The following is a 15,678-nucleotide window of genomic DNA, read 5'->3' on the forward strand; positions in this document are numbered from 1 at the left end:
TCAGTTTTTTTCCTTAGTTTTCATGGCATTTTATCTCTTCTTGGTTTGGTTGCTTGACAGACAATGCTTGGCTCCTTATATTTTTGCTAAATAAGGGGTGTATGGAGTATAAATCATGTGTACAAACAAACATCAGACTTACTGTCTTCTGTGCAGCGTCCCTGTTTCTTGGAATATTTAAATTAGTATCTTGGTTACCTAGCTATTGATTCTATTTTTCCTTATAATTTCCTTATTTTTGTCTTTCTTTGGTTGCTTGTTTTGTCCTACTCAGGTGATCTGCTACGGTTGAAATGTTTTGTTAGCTTAGTATTCTCTGTTCTGACTTGCTGTGCAGATTGAGAACATTCTCCTGTATCACTGAGTTCTTTATGAATCTTTCAAAGGAATTCTAATATGCTGTTGCAGTATATTTTTATGAGACTTTAAATGTAGTTTTCTGTTCCTACATTGCCCAAGCTCTGTGCTGTGGTCCTGAGCTCCTTGAGCAATGGCTAACAGTTGTTGTATAGAGTGAATTGTTTTCTGAGGTTTAAATAGGAAGTTGGTTTTATCAAGTCTGCTTTGAGTACGTACCTTGGACTTCATTAGTCTTAAGAAACTTGGGTATTGCTCTGCGAATTTTAACTAAAACACTGAAATGAGGCTAACTGAGGTTCTTTGGTTGTTTTTGAGAACTCACTGTAGCACATGTAATCAGTCTGACAAACCTAAATATTTAAAAATATCTAAAAAAGTATTAAAAAAAGAGAGAAGGATGAGCTAAGCCTGAAATGGAAAGTATTGTTGTGTGTTTTATCAGTTTTTATTTCTGATGTTCATCGTTTTAGTACTACTTGATAATCTTCCACCTCCTGTTTTGTGGCAGGTGAGGTTTTCTCATTTTAAGTAATGCTTATTTTGAAGTCGTTGGGTTCTGTGGCAAGAGGCAGATTTCACAGTGAATTCTGTTGGTGAGGTCAAAATGGTTGGAGCTCTCCTAGGTTTACCTGGAAAGTCTGCATCTTTCAAGTAATTTACTTAGTTTTCATGATTGTAGAGTTGAAATTAAACCCCTCTCACCGCCCTTCCCAATACACCTGTGCCACGAGTAATATAGTTTTACTTGTTAGGTTAGAAGTGAACAGAAGCTTGTGAGAGTAGGTACAGCAGGCACAGGAGTGAGGAAGTTGTATTGGAACTGGTTCTGTCTAATCAGAATTAGTTTTTAAATTTCAGAGGGAGAGGAATTGGGAGTTTTTCCTCACCTAGCTTGGTGCTCGAGTACTCCTTAAAATTTTTTTGAGTTACTGGAATAGCTTTTTGTGAACTGACTGAAAGGCTTAGTCAGACTGTTTCTGTAAGTGGGCAAAATGGAATTAGTCTGGATAACCTTGTAGCCAGTCAGTCAATCCTTCAGGCAGTGGAAAACTGTTCTCTGTAGCTCCATCATCCCTGGGCTCCACCATTTACGTAGATGGCAACAGCTGCATCATCTACCTGATAGCTGTGAATCTTGTCAGGCTCTTAGGAGGATTTTAAAGAATGTAAATAATCAGCTTTTGCCCCCTACTTGCAGCTTACATCACTTCAGTTAAGCTATTTACTTCTGTTGAGAACAAATGCCACTAATATTTTGAACACATTACTGTCCTCATGCTGTGCAAGTGTAAATTTTTATTGCCTTGCTGAAACCCCAGAGCACAAACTTGATGTTTAACTGGAACAATGCTTAGTGCATTGATTTTACTGTCTTGTCCCAGAGGCAACTTCTTAGTACAGATAAAGTAAAATGCTGAGCAATACCCAACAATTCCTGTGTTTCAAGAAAAGATTAACTGTTTTCAAGCCAGATATGACAAATCCTTGTCTGATGTCTTTTGCTGGAGATCTTTAGGTGATTTGACACTTTCCAAAGAAATCTGCTGTAAAACAATTTTTTTCTTATTTGTCCTCTTATCCTTTTATTCTGATCTTATTGGACAAGGCAAACAATTTATCCTTTTCTTTCAGTTTTCCCTATATTCCTTTCCCCTCCCACCAGATGAAGGAATTTTGAGTTATTTCAGTCTACCATTACATGTTACACCCTTATTGGTATTACTGCTCTCCCCTTACGCTCTCTTTAGTCATCCTGGTTGTGTCCTGGGCAGTGTTTGCCTGGTGTATTGATATCAAGGACTGTGAGAAGATGGCTGTAAGTGTCTTGCAAATTATTGCTCTTAGTTATCTATTCCTTCTCTTTTTTCAGAGCAGTTTGTGATCTCCTGTAGCAGCAGCTCCTGTAATTGAGTTACTCCTCTTTTCATGTTTGTGCAGTTCATTATATATGTGTGAGTGTAGTTTTCACTTTTGTTCAAATTGAATTACAACCTTTACATTCAGACCCCTTCTCCAGTTTCAAGATCTTGGTAGTTTTGATCCTCTCCTACAGTAGACTTGCAGCTTTGTGGTACTTGCAGGTTTCATGAGGATACACTATGTTCAAAGGAAAGATATGAAGGATATAATTGATATGATTACATGAGCACAGACAAGACTGCCCCCTCTTTGTTCTTACTAGACCATGTTTTCTGTAGCAGTTTTGAGAACATAATGCAAATGTCAAATGTTGAGATTGTACTGGTCCTCTGAAAAAGCTATCCAGTCACAGAAAAGTTAGTTTGACTTGGCTGGTTTTCTTCACGTCCATGTTTATTAGCTTTTATTATCTTCTTTTCTAGGTGGTTGATGGTTGTATGTAGCTAAGCATTTTTTCTGGAAATTGAGATTAGGCTAAATAGTCTCTAACTCTTCTGTCTTCTCTTGACACCTATTTCTTTAAGAGGGTGTGTTACTGTCTTCCAACCTTGAAGGATTGACTTTGTGGTTTTGAATTAAAATCATAGAATGACCTGCATTGGAGGGGACCTTTAAAAGTCATCCAGTTCCAACCACCCTGCCATAGGCAGGCACATCTTCCACTGGACCAGGTTGCTCAGAGCCCCATCCCGCCTGGCCTTGAACACTTCCAGGGATGAGGCATCCACAACTTTTCTGGGCAATGTGTTTTGGTGCCTCACCACCCTCACAGTAAGAATTTCTTTGTAATATCTAATCTAAACCTGTCCTCTTTCAGTTTGAAGCCGTTCCCTCTTGTCCTGCCCTGTGAATTGTCCCTCTCCAGCTCTCTGGTAGCCTCCTTTAGGTACTTGAAGGTTCCTGTAAGGTGTCCCTGGAGCCTCTTCTCCAGGCTGAACAATCCTAGTCTGTCTGTGAAGGGTCTGTTTTCATAGGAGAGGTGCTTCAGTGCTCTGATCATCTTTGTTGCCCTTCTCTGGACTTGCTCCAACAAGTCCTGCCCTTCCACCACAGAGCTGGATGCAGCATTCCAGGTAGGGTCTCACCGGGGTGGAGCAGAGGGGCAGAATCCCCTTCCTCGATCTGCTGCCCATGCTGCTGGGAATGCAGCCCAGGATACGTTCGGCTTTCTGGGCATTCTGGGCATTTTGACATTACCAGATCATGCCCAGCCTCTGATCCACCAGCACCTCTCCAGGGCTGCTCTCAATCAATTCTCTGCCCTGTGTTTGTGCATGGGATTGCCCCAACCCATATGCAGGATCTTTCACTTGGCCTTGTTGAACTTCATGAGGTTCACCTTTCGAGCCTTTGGATGGCATCCCTTCCTTCCATCGTGTTAACTCCACCACACAGCTTGGAGTTCTCCCTGATTGATTAAAGCTTTGTTTCTTTTTACCTTGCTGCCTTTGTGCTGTAGGTATGTGAGGATACACATCATTAAGACTGTTCAGCTTAGGAACAGTCAGTCTTAACTGCTCAGTGTTAGACAAGTGGTCAGAGCCAATCTGGCACCTGCTGCTGCTAAAAGAGTGTCTTCATTCCTTCTTCCCTCCCAGTTGCATGTTTTTGTGCCAAGCTGGGCTGCTTCTCAAACTGGTGAGCCAGTTTGGTTCATTAATCCAGCAGAAAACTTAACTACTCTTGAGGGGTTGAGGGATCGGTTTTATTACTGAGTTAGCAAATTATACCATTTTATTATGCCAGAGGTAGCTCAAGGATGAGTGTGGGACTACACAATCAGCCCCATTCCATAACAACAGGCAGTTTGCATCTTCAGAGAAATCTTTTTTTTTTTGTTTTGTTTCCAGTCTGAAATAACTTCATGTTGCCATGTTAACTGTGATGGACACTGAATATACAAATAATGAACAAGTGTTTGAAAGGAAGAACTGCAATAGTAATGACAGTTCACGTTTGTGGTGTGACTTTTCACATGAGGGATTGTTGTTGCACACAGACCTTGTCATTCCAATTCTTTTTTAGCGTATTTTAATATTGTCTTCTCTTTGCTGTCCTCCTTGTTTAGCTCTTAAGTGTTTGTCTTTTGCAGAGAGGTTTTCGCTGTTTAGTCCTTTTCTAATTTGTGAAATCCTGCTTGAGAATATTAGTTTCAATATAAAAGAATTCTTTCCAGAACACAGGAACATAACATAATATAGGGGAAAAGACATTGTATAAATCTTTAACGATAAGGAAATTAAACACTGACCAATTATTTGAGATTTTCTTTAAAGAAAAATATTTTCAGCAATTCCCCTCAAATACTAAAGGAACTGTGTGTCTTTTGAGTTGTGCCTCAGTAATTTTCAGTAGAATTTTCTTTTCAACAGAATTTGTTGCTTGCTTTTAAGCTGTTCAAATGTTTGGTTATTTATTAAAAAGTTGTAACATTTTTAGCAACTGCTTGCTATTATGCAAGTCCTCCAAAATACAGCCTCCTCTCATTTTTTTATTCCTTCTAGATGATGGAAAATTGAATTTTAGCTCTGTTAAAGCATACATATTGTCCCATTCTCTTTTTTATCTAAAAAAATTCTTTAAAAAAATCTTAAAAGATTCTTTATCTAAAAAAAATCTAAAAAAGATCTGTTTTTTAAAAACTAATCTATAAGACTACATATAAGAGACTTTTTTTGATAGGTGATGATGATGGCAACTTATTGTCTTAAAGCAAAAAAAAGTTTTCACTTATTGAATACCATTGAACAAAGAATCAGTTCACAGGGAATGACATTGGACACATGCTCATTTGTTTTCCACTTAGAAAACGACTGTCTTTTAGATTGCTTCTTGACAGTTTCAACCAGTCAATACCAGATGACAGTTGTATGTTGCTCTTTTTAGTCACATATTCTGTATTAACAAACCTCAAACCTAAATAAAGTCCTAGAGGTTTGTGCTGGTGGCTTGGACAGGATGTGAGACTGACCCTTGTTATGGATCTTCCTGAGCTACAAGGGCAGTAACAGTTACTTCACTTTCACAAGATCCTTTTCCATGAAGGTGTTCAATTGATGCTATCCTTAATTTTTAATTCTTTAAAATTCTTTGTCAGCTGCTTCACTGTTTGTTGTTTTTTTTTTGTCACTGGAATTCAGAATATAAGCAAGGTCATCTTCCTTTTAAAAACTTCTGTCCATCTGTGGTATTATTTGAGTATTTCAGCTGCAAGATAAAACGTGTCAGGTGATAAATGATCTACAGTGGTAAAAGTGACAATGACAATGGATCACCTTTGAGCAATGCCAGATCTGTCAAGGCACCCCATCCTGATAGCAAACCCCTGACCTAAAAAAAGAAAGAAAGGCAAAGGAAGTAGCATGACATACATGTAGTTTAGCAGTAAAAAGCAGCTAAGCAGATTTGCAAGTATTTTTAAAATCAGAGCAATTTTGATGAATATTTGTTCTGTATTGGTTCCCATTTGGAATTAAAACTATATGTTATCAATTAAGGATTTGAAAAGAGTTGGCAAGGAACAGGAAGCCTTTTGGGCACTGGATCAGAATGTATCAAATAAGCAAGAATGCTACATGGCCGTAACGTTTGAGATTATGCTGAATGTGAAATTGGGTATTTTCCATTCTGAGATACAAATGTGTAAGTGCATTGCTTGTGCACTTGTGTAGTGAAATGGAAACCCTCTATTCCTTCAATGTCCTTGCATATAGTCATGGTGATTTAATGGGTTTGGGTTTTTTGTTGGTCTTTGGTGGAACTTTCTTTGTGGGTTTCTCTGCATTCAATTGGGAGTTTTGGTGGGTTTTTTTTGTTTTGGTTTGGTTTTTTGTTTGTTTGTTTGGTTGTTTGGTTTTGGTTTTGTTTTTTTTACTCTGAGGACTGTTTTGCCAGACCTTCCTGGTTTTAAAGGTGAAAAATTGAAATAAATTTAAACCTTTTAAAATTCTAGCAGGAAAATGATAAAATTTCAACAGAAAAAAAAAAAACAACCAAATAAAAACCAAACCAGAACACCCCCAAACCCTACTATATTAAAAATAGGAATTCAGTTGTGACTTGCCCCAGTTTGTTTTTTAAATTCATCTCTTGAGGTGCTTGTTTTCTCTGGATTGTTCCTTCCACTTTGTGACTTCTTCAAACAGAAAATGGAAACATCTTTAACATATAATGTCTAAAATGTTTCTTATTTGTAGGATGATAATGCCCGAATATCTTGTTTTCAGTATTATATATCTGTAGAGTCACATTTAGTCTTCAGATTCTTGTTAGACATCAAGACATTTCTGTCAGAATATTTGCTATTAATCAGTTGAGACCACACTAGTCCATTGCTGTGATGCAAGAGAGCGACACGATCTCCTTTTTTTAGATGACATACCTCAAATTTAAGCTGTATGAGAAGAAAGAAGTTAGAATGTCATGTTTATTATTTGATATATTTCTATCTCTTTTACCTGTCCATGGTATTATACTTGGGGATTTTCATTTGTGACCACATGCTAGAAGAGCAGTGTGTCCTGGATTCCTTTTTTTTTATTCTGGATTTAGATTGTTTCAGCTATTTATTTGAGCAAATTTGTAACATTGTAACATAGTCACATTGTAGCCTGTGAAATGACATCCAGGAAGTTTACCTTATAAAAAGTGTATAATACTTCTCTTGTGGTCAGTGCATAATTTAATGTGTAGAATTCAATAAGTAAGTACTAGTTTTAGTACATCAGTATTGTTTTTGTGAGTTTAGAAATGCATACAGGAATCTGTTTCTGTTCCTGTGAACAAATCAACCAAAGGACACTGACAGTAAAAGAAAACATTGCTGTTATCTAATATGCCATAGATTATATTTATTTAGTGGTTGTCTTTATAGGGATTAATTTTACATTTGTCGTTGATCAAACATCAATGGGAGGTTTTTGGTGTTTTCACACTTATTATTTAGAAGCAGCTAATTTGGGAGTGAGTGAAAATTAGCTAGTTCTGCCTTCTAAGAATGACCTCACCTTTTTATATATGTTTATCTAGTTCTTTAACGTAGTCTAACTAGACTAGAGTTCAGGATGCTTCAACCCAGTCCATGCACGAGATGAAATGGGAGTTGCTTTTCTCTGCCTACAGCTGCCTCCTCTTTCAGATTCCCTCTTGTTCTTTCTGGCCAGGCATTAGTATTTATGGCCCATGTCTTTATTTAATTTTTATAATATTCTAAAGTAAATAAATTCTTTGGGTAATTCCTGGATTAAATTCAGATCACTTCCCTAAGCTTGCTCCCTGTCTGTCTTCAGAAGACCTAATGCTAGCAGGAAAGAAAAGAGAGCAAGTCTCCTCCTTTGATCACCAGCATGGATTTATTTCTTGTTCATACTGGGTCTGGGTGGGGCAGAGTTTGTAGCAGCCTATCATGGGGCTGTTTTGGGTTTATGACTAAAACTGTTGATAAGACACTGGTGTTTTGGCTATTGCTGAGCATCATTTGCACAGTGTTAAGGCTTTCAGGACCCCCTAGTTGTAGGCTTGGGTGGGCAAGAAGCTGGGAGGGGGGCATGGCTGGGACAGCTGGTCCAGATTGACTGCAGGGATATTCCATGCAACATAACACCATGCTCAGCAATACAAAACTGAGGGGCTGAGGGGGGGAATATTGGCTGGAAGGTACCTATTGCCCAGGGACTGCTGGGCATCAGTCTGCTTGTGAGAGTTAGCGAGTGGTGAAAAACACCACTGGGTGTTTTTTTCCTCTTCACTTTCCTCTTTTCTTCTCTTGATAAACTGTCTTTATCTGGACCCCTGCATTTCCTTGCTCTTTCTGCTCTCTCCCATGTCTCACCATTGCAGGCAGTGTGTGAGCAGGGGACTGTAAGATCAGTATGCACTGCTTGGGGTTAAGCCACCACAGAGTTCTTGAGCGCTCAGACATTTCAGTCTGTATTTGTAATGGTACAACTCTGAACATGGTCCCAGAAGAAACCACTCATCATTTGTAACTTTGACATTATCTTAGCATTAATTTTGGTATTTCACCTCTCCTAAGGTAGGTCTTGAAAAGCAATTGGAGTGCCTGGGGAATGAAGGAAGTATAGTTGATCAGGGAGAGCTAGGAGTGAAAGGGGATGGACAAATAATCCTTAAAAAAGTTGAGTTGATCTTTCAGTTCTAACTTTCAGTGGCATGGTCTTTTTTGGGGCATAGGTAAGAAAGTTCTTAATTGATCCACCTTAAGCAAGCATGCTGGGTTTAAATACTTTGCTGACTTTATGCTTCATTGCCAACATCTAGTGGTACATAAGCCAGATTGGTGAGTTGATAGCTGGAAGCTTCACAGTTTTTCCAAATTTCACTTAAGTTAGTATTTTTTGGAGAATTTTTAGAGTTTTCACTTGGAGTAGTTTCACAACTAGTTTATCATATGCTACATGAATCGTACAATTATTTAGGTTGGAAAAGACCTTTAGGACCTTTCTAAGAGTCCAACTGTTAACCCAGCACTGCCAAATCTACCACTAAACCATGTACTTAAATGCCACATCTACACATCTTTTAAATATCTCTAAGGATGGTGACTCAACCATTTCCCTGGGCAGCCTGTTCCAGTGCTTGAGAGCCCTTTTGGTGAAGAGATTTTTCCTAATATCCACTAACCCCCCCCGCACAACTTCAAACCATTTCCTCTCATCTGATCACTTGTTACGTGGGAGAATGGTAGTGGTAGCAGAAGGAAGCATGGAAAAAGGCAGAAAAATGGTTCTCGTTAATCAAGGGTATAGATGAAAACAGCAGTTTAATATCCTGGCCTGGAATGGTGGAATACTAAGCTATTTATGCCAGTGGAAGAAACATCCTTTTGCATTTAAGTTTTTTTAATCAAATGTCACAGATCTGTGACTGACTGTAGCTTCAGAAAATAGGTTTAGGGTTCTTCGGAACTGGTCTATCCCGTAAGCCAGTAATGACAAATGAGTGTCCCTTCCTTGCCCCGTGCTTTGAGCTCCTGATGCTCCTGATGCTTTGTACCAGTGCAGATGTAGCTGAGGACTGAGCTGATGCAGATTCAGCAGAAATGAATGTTTTCTGATGCTTTATCACAAAATCACCAGCTGTCTGTGCAAAAAAAGCTGCAGGAATGTATGACTAAGGATTTGGGGAATACGGGAATACTGATGTCTAGCAGGACTGCTTTTTTCCATGTGGCTGTGATGGCTTGTGATGTCTGTGGTGAGCATTAGCTCAGACATTTTGTAAAATCCTACTTTTAGTACTCCTCCATTTCCTGGGTGTGTGACATGACTGAGATGATCTGAAAAGTATTTGCTTCTGCATTTCTGGGATGCATCTGCTTACATCAGTTGAGCTTCTCAGGAGAGCACAGTGTTGTTCCGTGTTCCATGATTTAGTCTTATTTTCAGGAACTGCTGCTGATTCTCCTTTGCACTGCTGTAACTACTAGGAATTTTAATGGTCTGTCTGGGTGAGGACCATAGCTAAACAGTATTTCATTAGCTGTTTTCTTTGCACTTTTTTTCTTTTCTTGCTTTGGATGCAGAATGTCTAGAGATGCAGTACAGGAGCCTTACTTGGTGTGTGCAGTAGTCCATCCACTCTTCCCTCTGTTTTGATCTCATCATATTTCACCTCATTACACCACTGTGGCTTTCAGCCTGTTAAATAGGAGATAAGAAGCTTAGGGGGACATAATTCTCATCAATCTCATGCCTAAGTATTTTGGTGATCTAACAGAACAGATCAGATTGTTGAAAAAAACTTCACAATAATATGTGTTTCTGTTCAAATTCACAGTAGAAGATTTCTCATGAGAGGTGAATGTTACAGCCCTTAAAGTTTGAAGGGAGCACAAGATGTGTTAGCACAGCAAAAATGAGGAAATGACCATCATTGTCTCTCTTCCCATACGAACTCTTTATGAACCTTGTCTTTACTGTGATAATGAGCTCCAGTTAATGTGCTCACACAGAGGCCATACTGGAGAGCATGATTAGCAGAGGAAGTATTTAGAGTAAAATTAGTTGTAACTCAGAGTTCTACCTGTTACAACAAAAAGGTAAAAATTCAGCTAGACTTGAATAATCCAGGTAAGAATCCTTATGTATTAGTTACTGAGCAGAACATACATTGATAGCTTTTCACAGTTACTGTTTTGGAGTGTTATTTTCTTGAGAAACAATAAATAATTACTCTGGTTTATCTTCAGGTTTTAAAATAAAATACAAGATGTCGTAGATGTTTAAGGAGAATTTCTGTCTTTGAGTTCATAGTAATTGACTTCATAATAATCTTAAGTATACTGAAGACTGATGTCAGTAGAAAACAAACATAAGCATAGATATTGAAGGTGTTTATTGAATGTAGATTTGCACAGTAGTGGTATAACTTCTGTTGTCATATTCTACTTGTAGGTAAAAAGAACATACTCTCATGGTACATATAGAGCTGGCCCAATGAGACAGATCAGCCTGGTTGGAGCAGTTGATGAGGAAGTGGGGGATTACTTCCCTGAATTCCTTGATATGTTGGAAGAATCACCCTTCTTAAAAGTAAGGACAGAAGGGAATGGGTTGGGAGAAGGGGGACAATACGCTGTCTAGTGCTGTTATAAAAGTGAGACTGTGTGATACTTGCTTAGATAACTGAGTGTTCTCATAAATGTTTTCATCGTGACAGATAACGGCTGCTTTTAAAAAGTTTTTAAAGTGACTCACTTCAAAATTGTGGCTTGTATTTCCCATTAGTGTACGCTGCCATGGGGAACACTTTCTAGTTTAAAATTAGAGAGTCGTAAAGACAGTGATGATGGTCCCATTATGTGGGTACGTCCAGGAGAACAGATGATCCCTGTGGCTGACATGCCAAAGTCACCTTTCAAAAGGAAGAGGTGAGTTGAATTATCTTACTTGATAAATATATGGTTGGTATTCTTTCTCTACAAATTCATTTTATCCTAAACCTTTAACTGGTTGATACTGAATCTTAATATAAATCTCTGTAAATCTTCATCTCCAAATATACTTTGAAATTGTTTCGTTATGTAAGGATCTGGATTATTAATTTTTACTCTCTGGCCAAGTAAGGTTCTGGTCCTTTTTGGAGCTTTAGTAGAATTTTAAGCTGAAAACTTCAGGGAAATGTGAACAACCATACAATTACTGATGTATGCCTTGAGACTGGAATTGATATCCCTGTTGTTAAACGTGAGTGGATGATTTATGACCTCAAGGGACAAGGGCTTCTCTCTCACCTAAAAGGTAGTAACTCCAACATTAAGTGGCATCTTTAAGCTTTACTGTGGTATTAAGGACCACCTGAAGAGTAGGGACAACATCTGCAGAACTTGAATATTTTGTGTCATGAGGAATTGTCATGAGAGTTCTCCTGTTTGAAATTCAAACACAGTAAGAGATCTGCAAGAAGTGGAAGCAGGGCCGGGTTGCCTCAGGAGTATAGAAACACTGTCCAGCCATGAAGGGGGTGCAGTTAAAGCCAAAGACCATCTGGAGTTGAATTTGACAAGGGATATGAAGAGCAGAAAGGACTTGTACAGGCATATGGACAGTAGAAGAAAGACTAGGAAAATGTAAGGTGTTTGCTGAACAGGGTAAAGGGCCTGGAGACAAAGGACGCAGAAGAGGCCAAGATACTCAAGGCTTTCTCTGCCTTTGTCTTTCCTGGGGAGATTTACTTTCAGGAATGCCAGGTCCTGGGAGACAGTAGTAATGTTTGGAGCAAGGACTACTTGCCTTCAGTGTAGGAAAATCAGGTTAAGGAACATGTTAGACATGGAGGTTAGACAGACACAAGTCCATGGGACCTGCTGGCATGTACCCACAAGTGCTGTGGGAGCTGGCCAGTGTCATTGCAAGGCCACTCTGTCTTTGAAAGGTCATGGCAATTGGCAAAGGTTCCTGAGGACTGGAGGAAAGCAAATGTCGCTCCAGTCATTCAGAAAGATAAGAAACAGAACTTGAGGAACTGCAGACCAGTCAGTCTCACCTTCATCCTGGGAAAGATGCCATTTCAAGCATGAGGTACAAGATGATAGTTGGGAATAGTTAGTATTGATTAACAAAGGGGAATTTATGCTTTATCCACCTGATCTACAACAAAATGATTGGCTCACAGGGTGAGTGCCAGGGGTGTTGTTTGTCTCAAATTTATTAAGGCTTTCCACAGCAGACACCTGACTCCCATAATGTCTTAATAGGTTAACAAAGGACAAACTAGATTGGTAGGTAAGTGAAGTTGGCCAAGAACTGGCTTCACTGCTGTCCTGAAAGGGCTGTGAGCAGCAGCACAAAGTCCAGCTGAAAAACAGTTGCTACTGGAGTAATTCAAGCCTTGATACCTTGTGCCAGTATTGTTCAGCATCTTCATTAATGGCATCATGGCAAGTTACAGGTGATAGAAAACATGAAGGAGGAGTTGATGTGCTGGGGACCTTGAGAGGGTGTAGAAATGGGCCAACTCCAGGGGACTCAGGAAGTTAAAAGGGATGGGCAAAGTCCTGCACCTGAGGGGAATAATCCCATGATCCAGCACAGGCTGGGGTCAGCTGTGGGACAGAGCAGGACTTGTGGGGCTAGTGGGGGACAGATTGACCGTAAACCATCAGTGTGCTTTGGTAACAAAGCCAAGCAGCAGCCTCCTTGACAGGATTAGGAAAGCACTGCCAGCAGGTTGAGGGAGAGGGTTCTGCCCCTCTGCTCATCACTGGTGAGACATGTCTGGAGTATTGTGCCCAGTCCTGAGCTCACCGGGCCTAGACAGATACGGCCATACTGGAGCATATATGGTGACCTGGGAGAACTGGGATTTACTCTTGAGAAAAGAATGCTCAGTGGGGTCATATCAATGTGTATAAGCATTTCATGGGAGGTTGTAAGAAAGACATGATCCAGTAGTTCCCAGGACAGGACCAGAGAAAATCCATTTAAAATAAGGAAAAAAAAGTGTACTGTATGGATAGTTGAGCACTAGGGCAGGTTGCCTAGAGAGTTTGTGGAATCATGGTCTTGCTCAAAACCTGACTGGACAGGGCCAAGCAAATTGCTCTGTTTGAGTGGAGGAAGTTGGACTAGAGAATCTCCAACCTTTGCTATGTTACGATTATAAACAGCTCTTGGAAAAAATGTGTCACACAGTGTTGGCTCCAGGTGGCCAGGGAGATGGTCTTGTGTCTCTATTCTCACTCTGCAGTGTTTCCTTCACTTCTGTTAAACTCTGAAGAAATAATCCTTTGCTGTTTCTCATACCCAGTTCTTTAACATGGAACTAAATACACGTTTTCCAGCAGTTTGGTAGAAACATGAATGGTTAAGAAAGACCTCAGAGACAATTGAAATCTCTAATAGTCAGGCTGGCAGTTTCCTGACCATGGCCTCACAGTGACTGAGGAAAGCAAGTGGGGTTTGGGGATGAGATTCAGCCCAGACCCCAGTGTGTCAGGCAAGTGTGTGGTGATGGGGCGGGTCTGAGATCAAGCCAGGAAGTCAGTCTGCCAGGGAGGATCAGGTCCAGAGATTGCCACGTAGGTACGTCATGATGAAGCTGTCCTGAGGACAAGCTGAGAAGCAAGTCTGTGGCCCAGCACACCTCTGGCTGAGATGGAGACCAGTGCTCCTGCAGCATGGCACAGACCAGGACTGAGGGTCCAAGTCTGAGCTTGTATAGAGCTCTGGGGCTCTTTGTGTTTGTGTATGGGGACTGTGAGTGAGGCTGCTCAGTCATTAAGGCCTTTTTGTCCACTTTGGGACATGACACTTTGTTGTTGTTAGTGTTGGTTGGGTTTTTTGTCCTTATTTTGATTTTTTTTTTAATTTGAAACAGGTGTTCTGATTCTTTGCATAGCTCATTACATTTTTAATTTGTCTTAACAGTTACTGTTTTTCTCATTTAACTCCTATGTTCTCACTGAAGGGAGAAAACCAATCCTGTTGGCTATGGTGGAAATAAGATGATTCAGAGAAATTTCTGTATCACTGTTACTGTTTTTTCTTACACAGAACTACCAATGAAATAAAAAACTTGCAGTACCTACCTCGAACCAGTGAACCCCGTGAAATGCTATTTGAAGACCGGACACGAGCCCATGCAGATCACATAGGACAAGGCTTTGAACGACAGACTACAGCTGCTGTGGGAGTGTTGAAGGCTGTGCACTGTGGGGAGTGGTAGGTGCTGGTTGGCTTCCCCTAGATGTTTGAAAAATGTTTGTTTACCTGAATTTCCACTTATAGTTGGTAGAAGGAGTGCAGGATGGGTTAATCTAAGATTAGAGATTTGATGAAGACTTGGTAGATACTGGTTGGGCACTAGATATGTTTGTCCTCTGCTAGATTGCATATGACTCTGGTGTGGGGTAGAAACTAGAAAGGTACCTTGCAGTGACAGTTGTGATTGAGTTGTTGTAACTGAGTTTGTGTTAGATGATGTAAAAACACTTCACTCTTGGTTTTGCTTTAAATGGTGCACATGGACTGACCTGAGCTGCTGCCTCAGAGGTGCACATGGAGACCTTCTAGCAGTTCTTTATGTTGTGTGGAGATGAGCAGAATTCTTATGCTTCTGCTTCCAAGTCATGGCTGTTATAACCCTAATTTTTTTTATGGTAGATCACCTAGGAAGAATCCTGTTGGAAGCTGTGCAAAATTCTTTGGTGTCTGTCCTGGGAATTCCCGTATAAGATTCAGGAAATGAATGTGTTTCATTTGAAACTGTTTACATGTTGGCCAAATAAAAAGCTCATAATGATATGGACTTCCTGGCCCAGATCTATGAAACATTTTTCATGATCTTCTGATCTTGCTTTGGGAGAACAACCTTAGTTTTGGATCTTACCTTTGCCTACGTAAACGCTATAAATACCTTTTGTTCTTTGTGTGTCTAGAAATTAGAAGGGTAAATTCCCTTTTGGGTGAATTTGTGTTACGGTGCAGGAGTTCACTGATGTAGAAAATAGAATAATTGCCATTGGGGAAGAATGGGTTGTTCAGTTAGTAATGTGTTTGTCTTTTGGGCTCTGAGGTTTTGCAGTTTCCTTCCTCTTCAGGTTGGTGATAGTGAGAGCCTTCAACTTCCTGCTTGCCTGGGCTGAGACACTGGGGTGAATTAAGACTAAGCAGTGGTAGCAGGGCAAGAGCTGAGATAACTATGTAGGTCTGAGTATTTTAAATTACACTTTGCACATGTGAGAGAGAGACTTTCGAAGGAAGTAAACAACCAAACAAAACCCCACTCCCTGAACTTGGATGTCTGTGGAGATTCTTCATCATCATCATCATCCTCATCATGGCTGGGCTTCGCGAACGAAGATTTGGGAAAGGCTCTATCCACATTTGTTACAAGCACGCTGGTGGCTAATAAGGCCAATACGAGATAGACATATCT

The 15,678-nt window shown here is 40.0% G+C and overlaps 1 protein-coding gene across 1 annotated transcript in view; it reads left to right on the plus strand.

Moving 5' to 3' along the window:
- RSBN1L (round spermatid basic protein 1 like) overlaps nucleotides 1-15,678 on the plus strand; it is a 48,973-nt gene that overhangs the window by 27,547 nt on the left and 5,748 nt on the right. The window contains 3 exon segments of the mRNA XM_029958079.1: nucleotides 10,695-10,832; nucleotides 11,028-11,170; nucleotides 14,295-14,462. Of these exon segments, the coding sequence (XP_029813939.1) occupies nucleotides 10,695-10,832; nucleotides 11,028-11,170; nucleotides 14,295-14,462 (449 nt within the window).

Source organism: Manacus vitellinus, unplaced genomic scaffold (assembly GCF_001715985.3).
Source record: "Manacus vitellinus isolate BGI_N305 unplaced genomic scaffold, ASM171598v3 scaffold_13_pilon, whole genome shotgun sequence".
Lineage (NCBI taxonomy): Eukaryota > Metazoa > Chordata > Aves > Passeriformes > Pipridae > Manacus > Manacus vitellinus.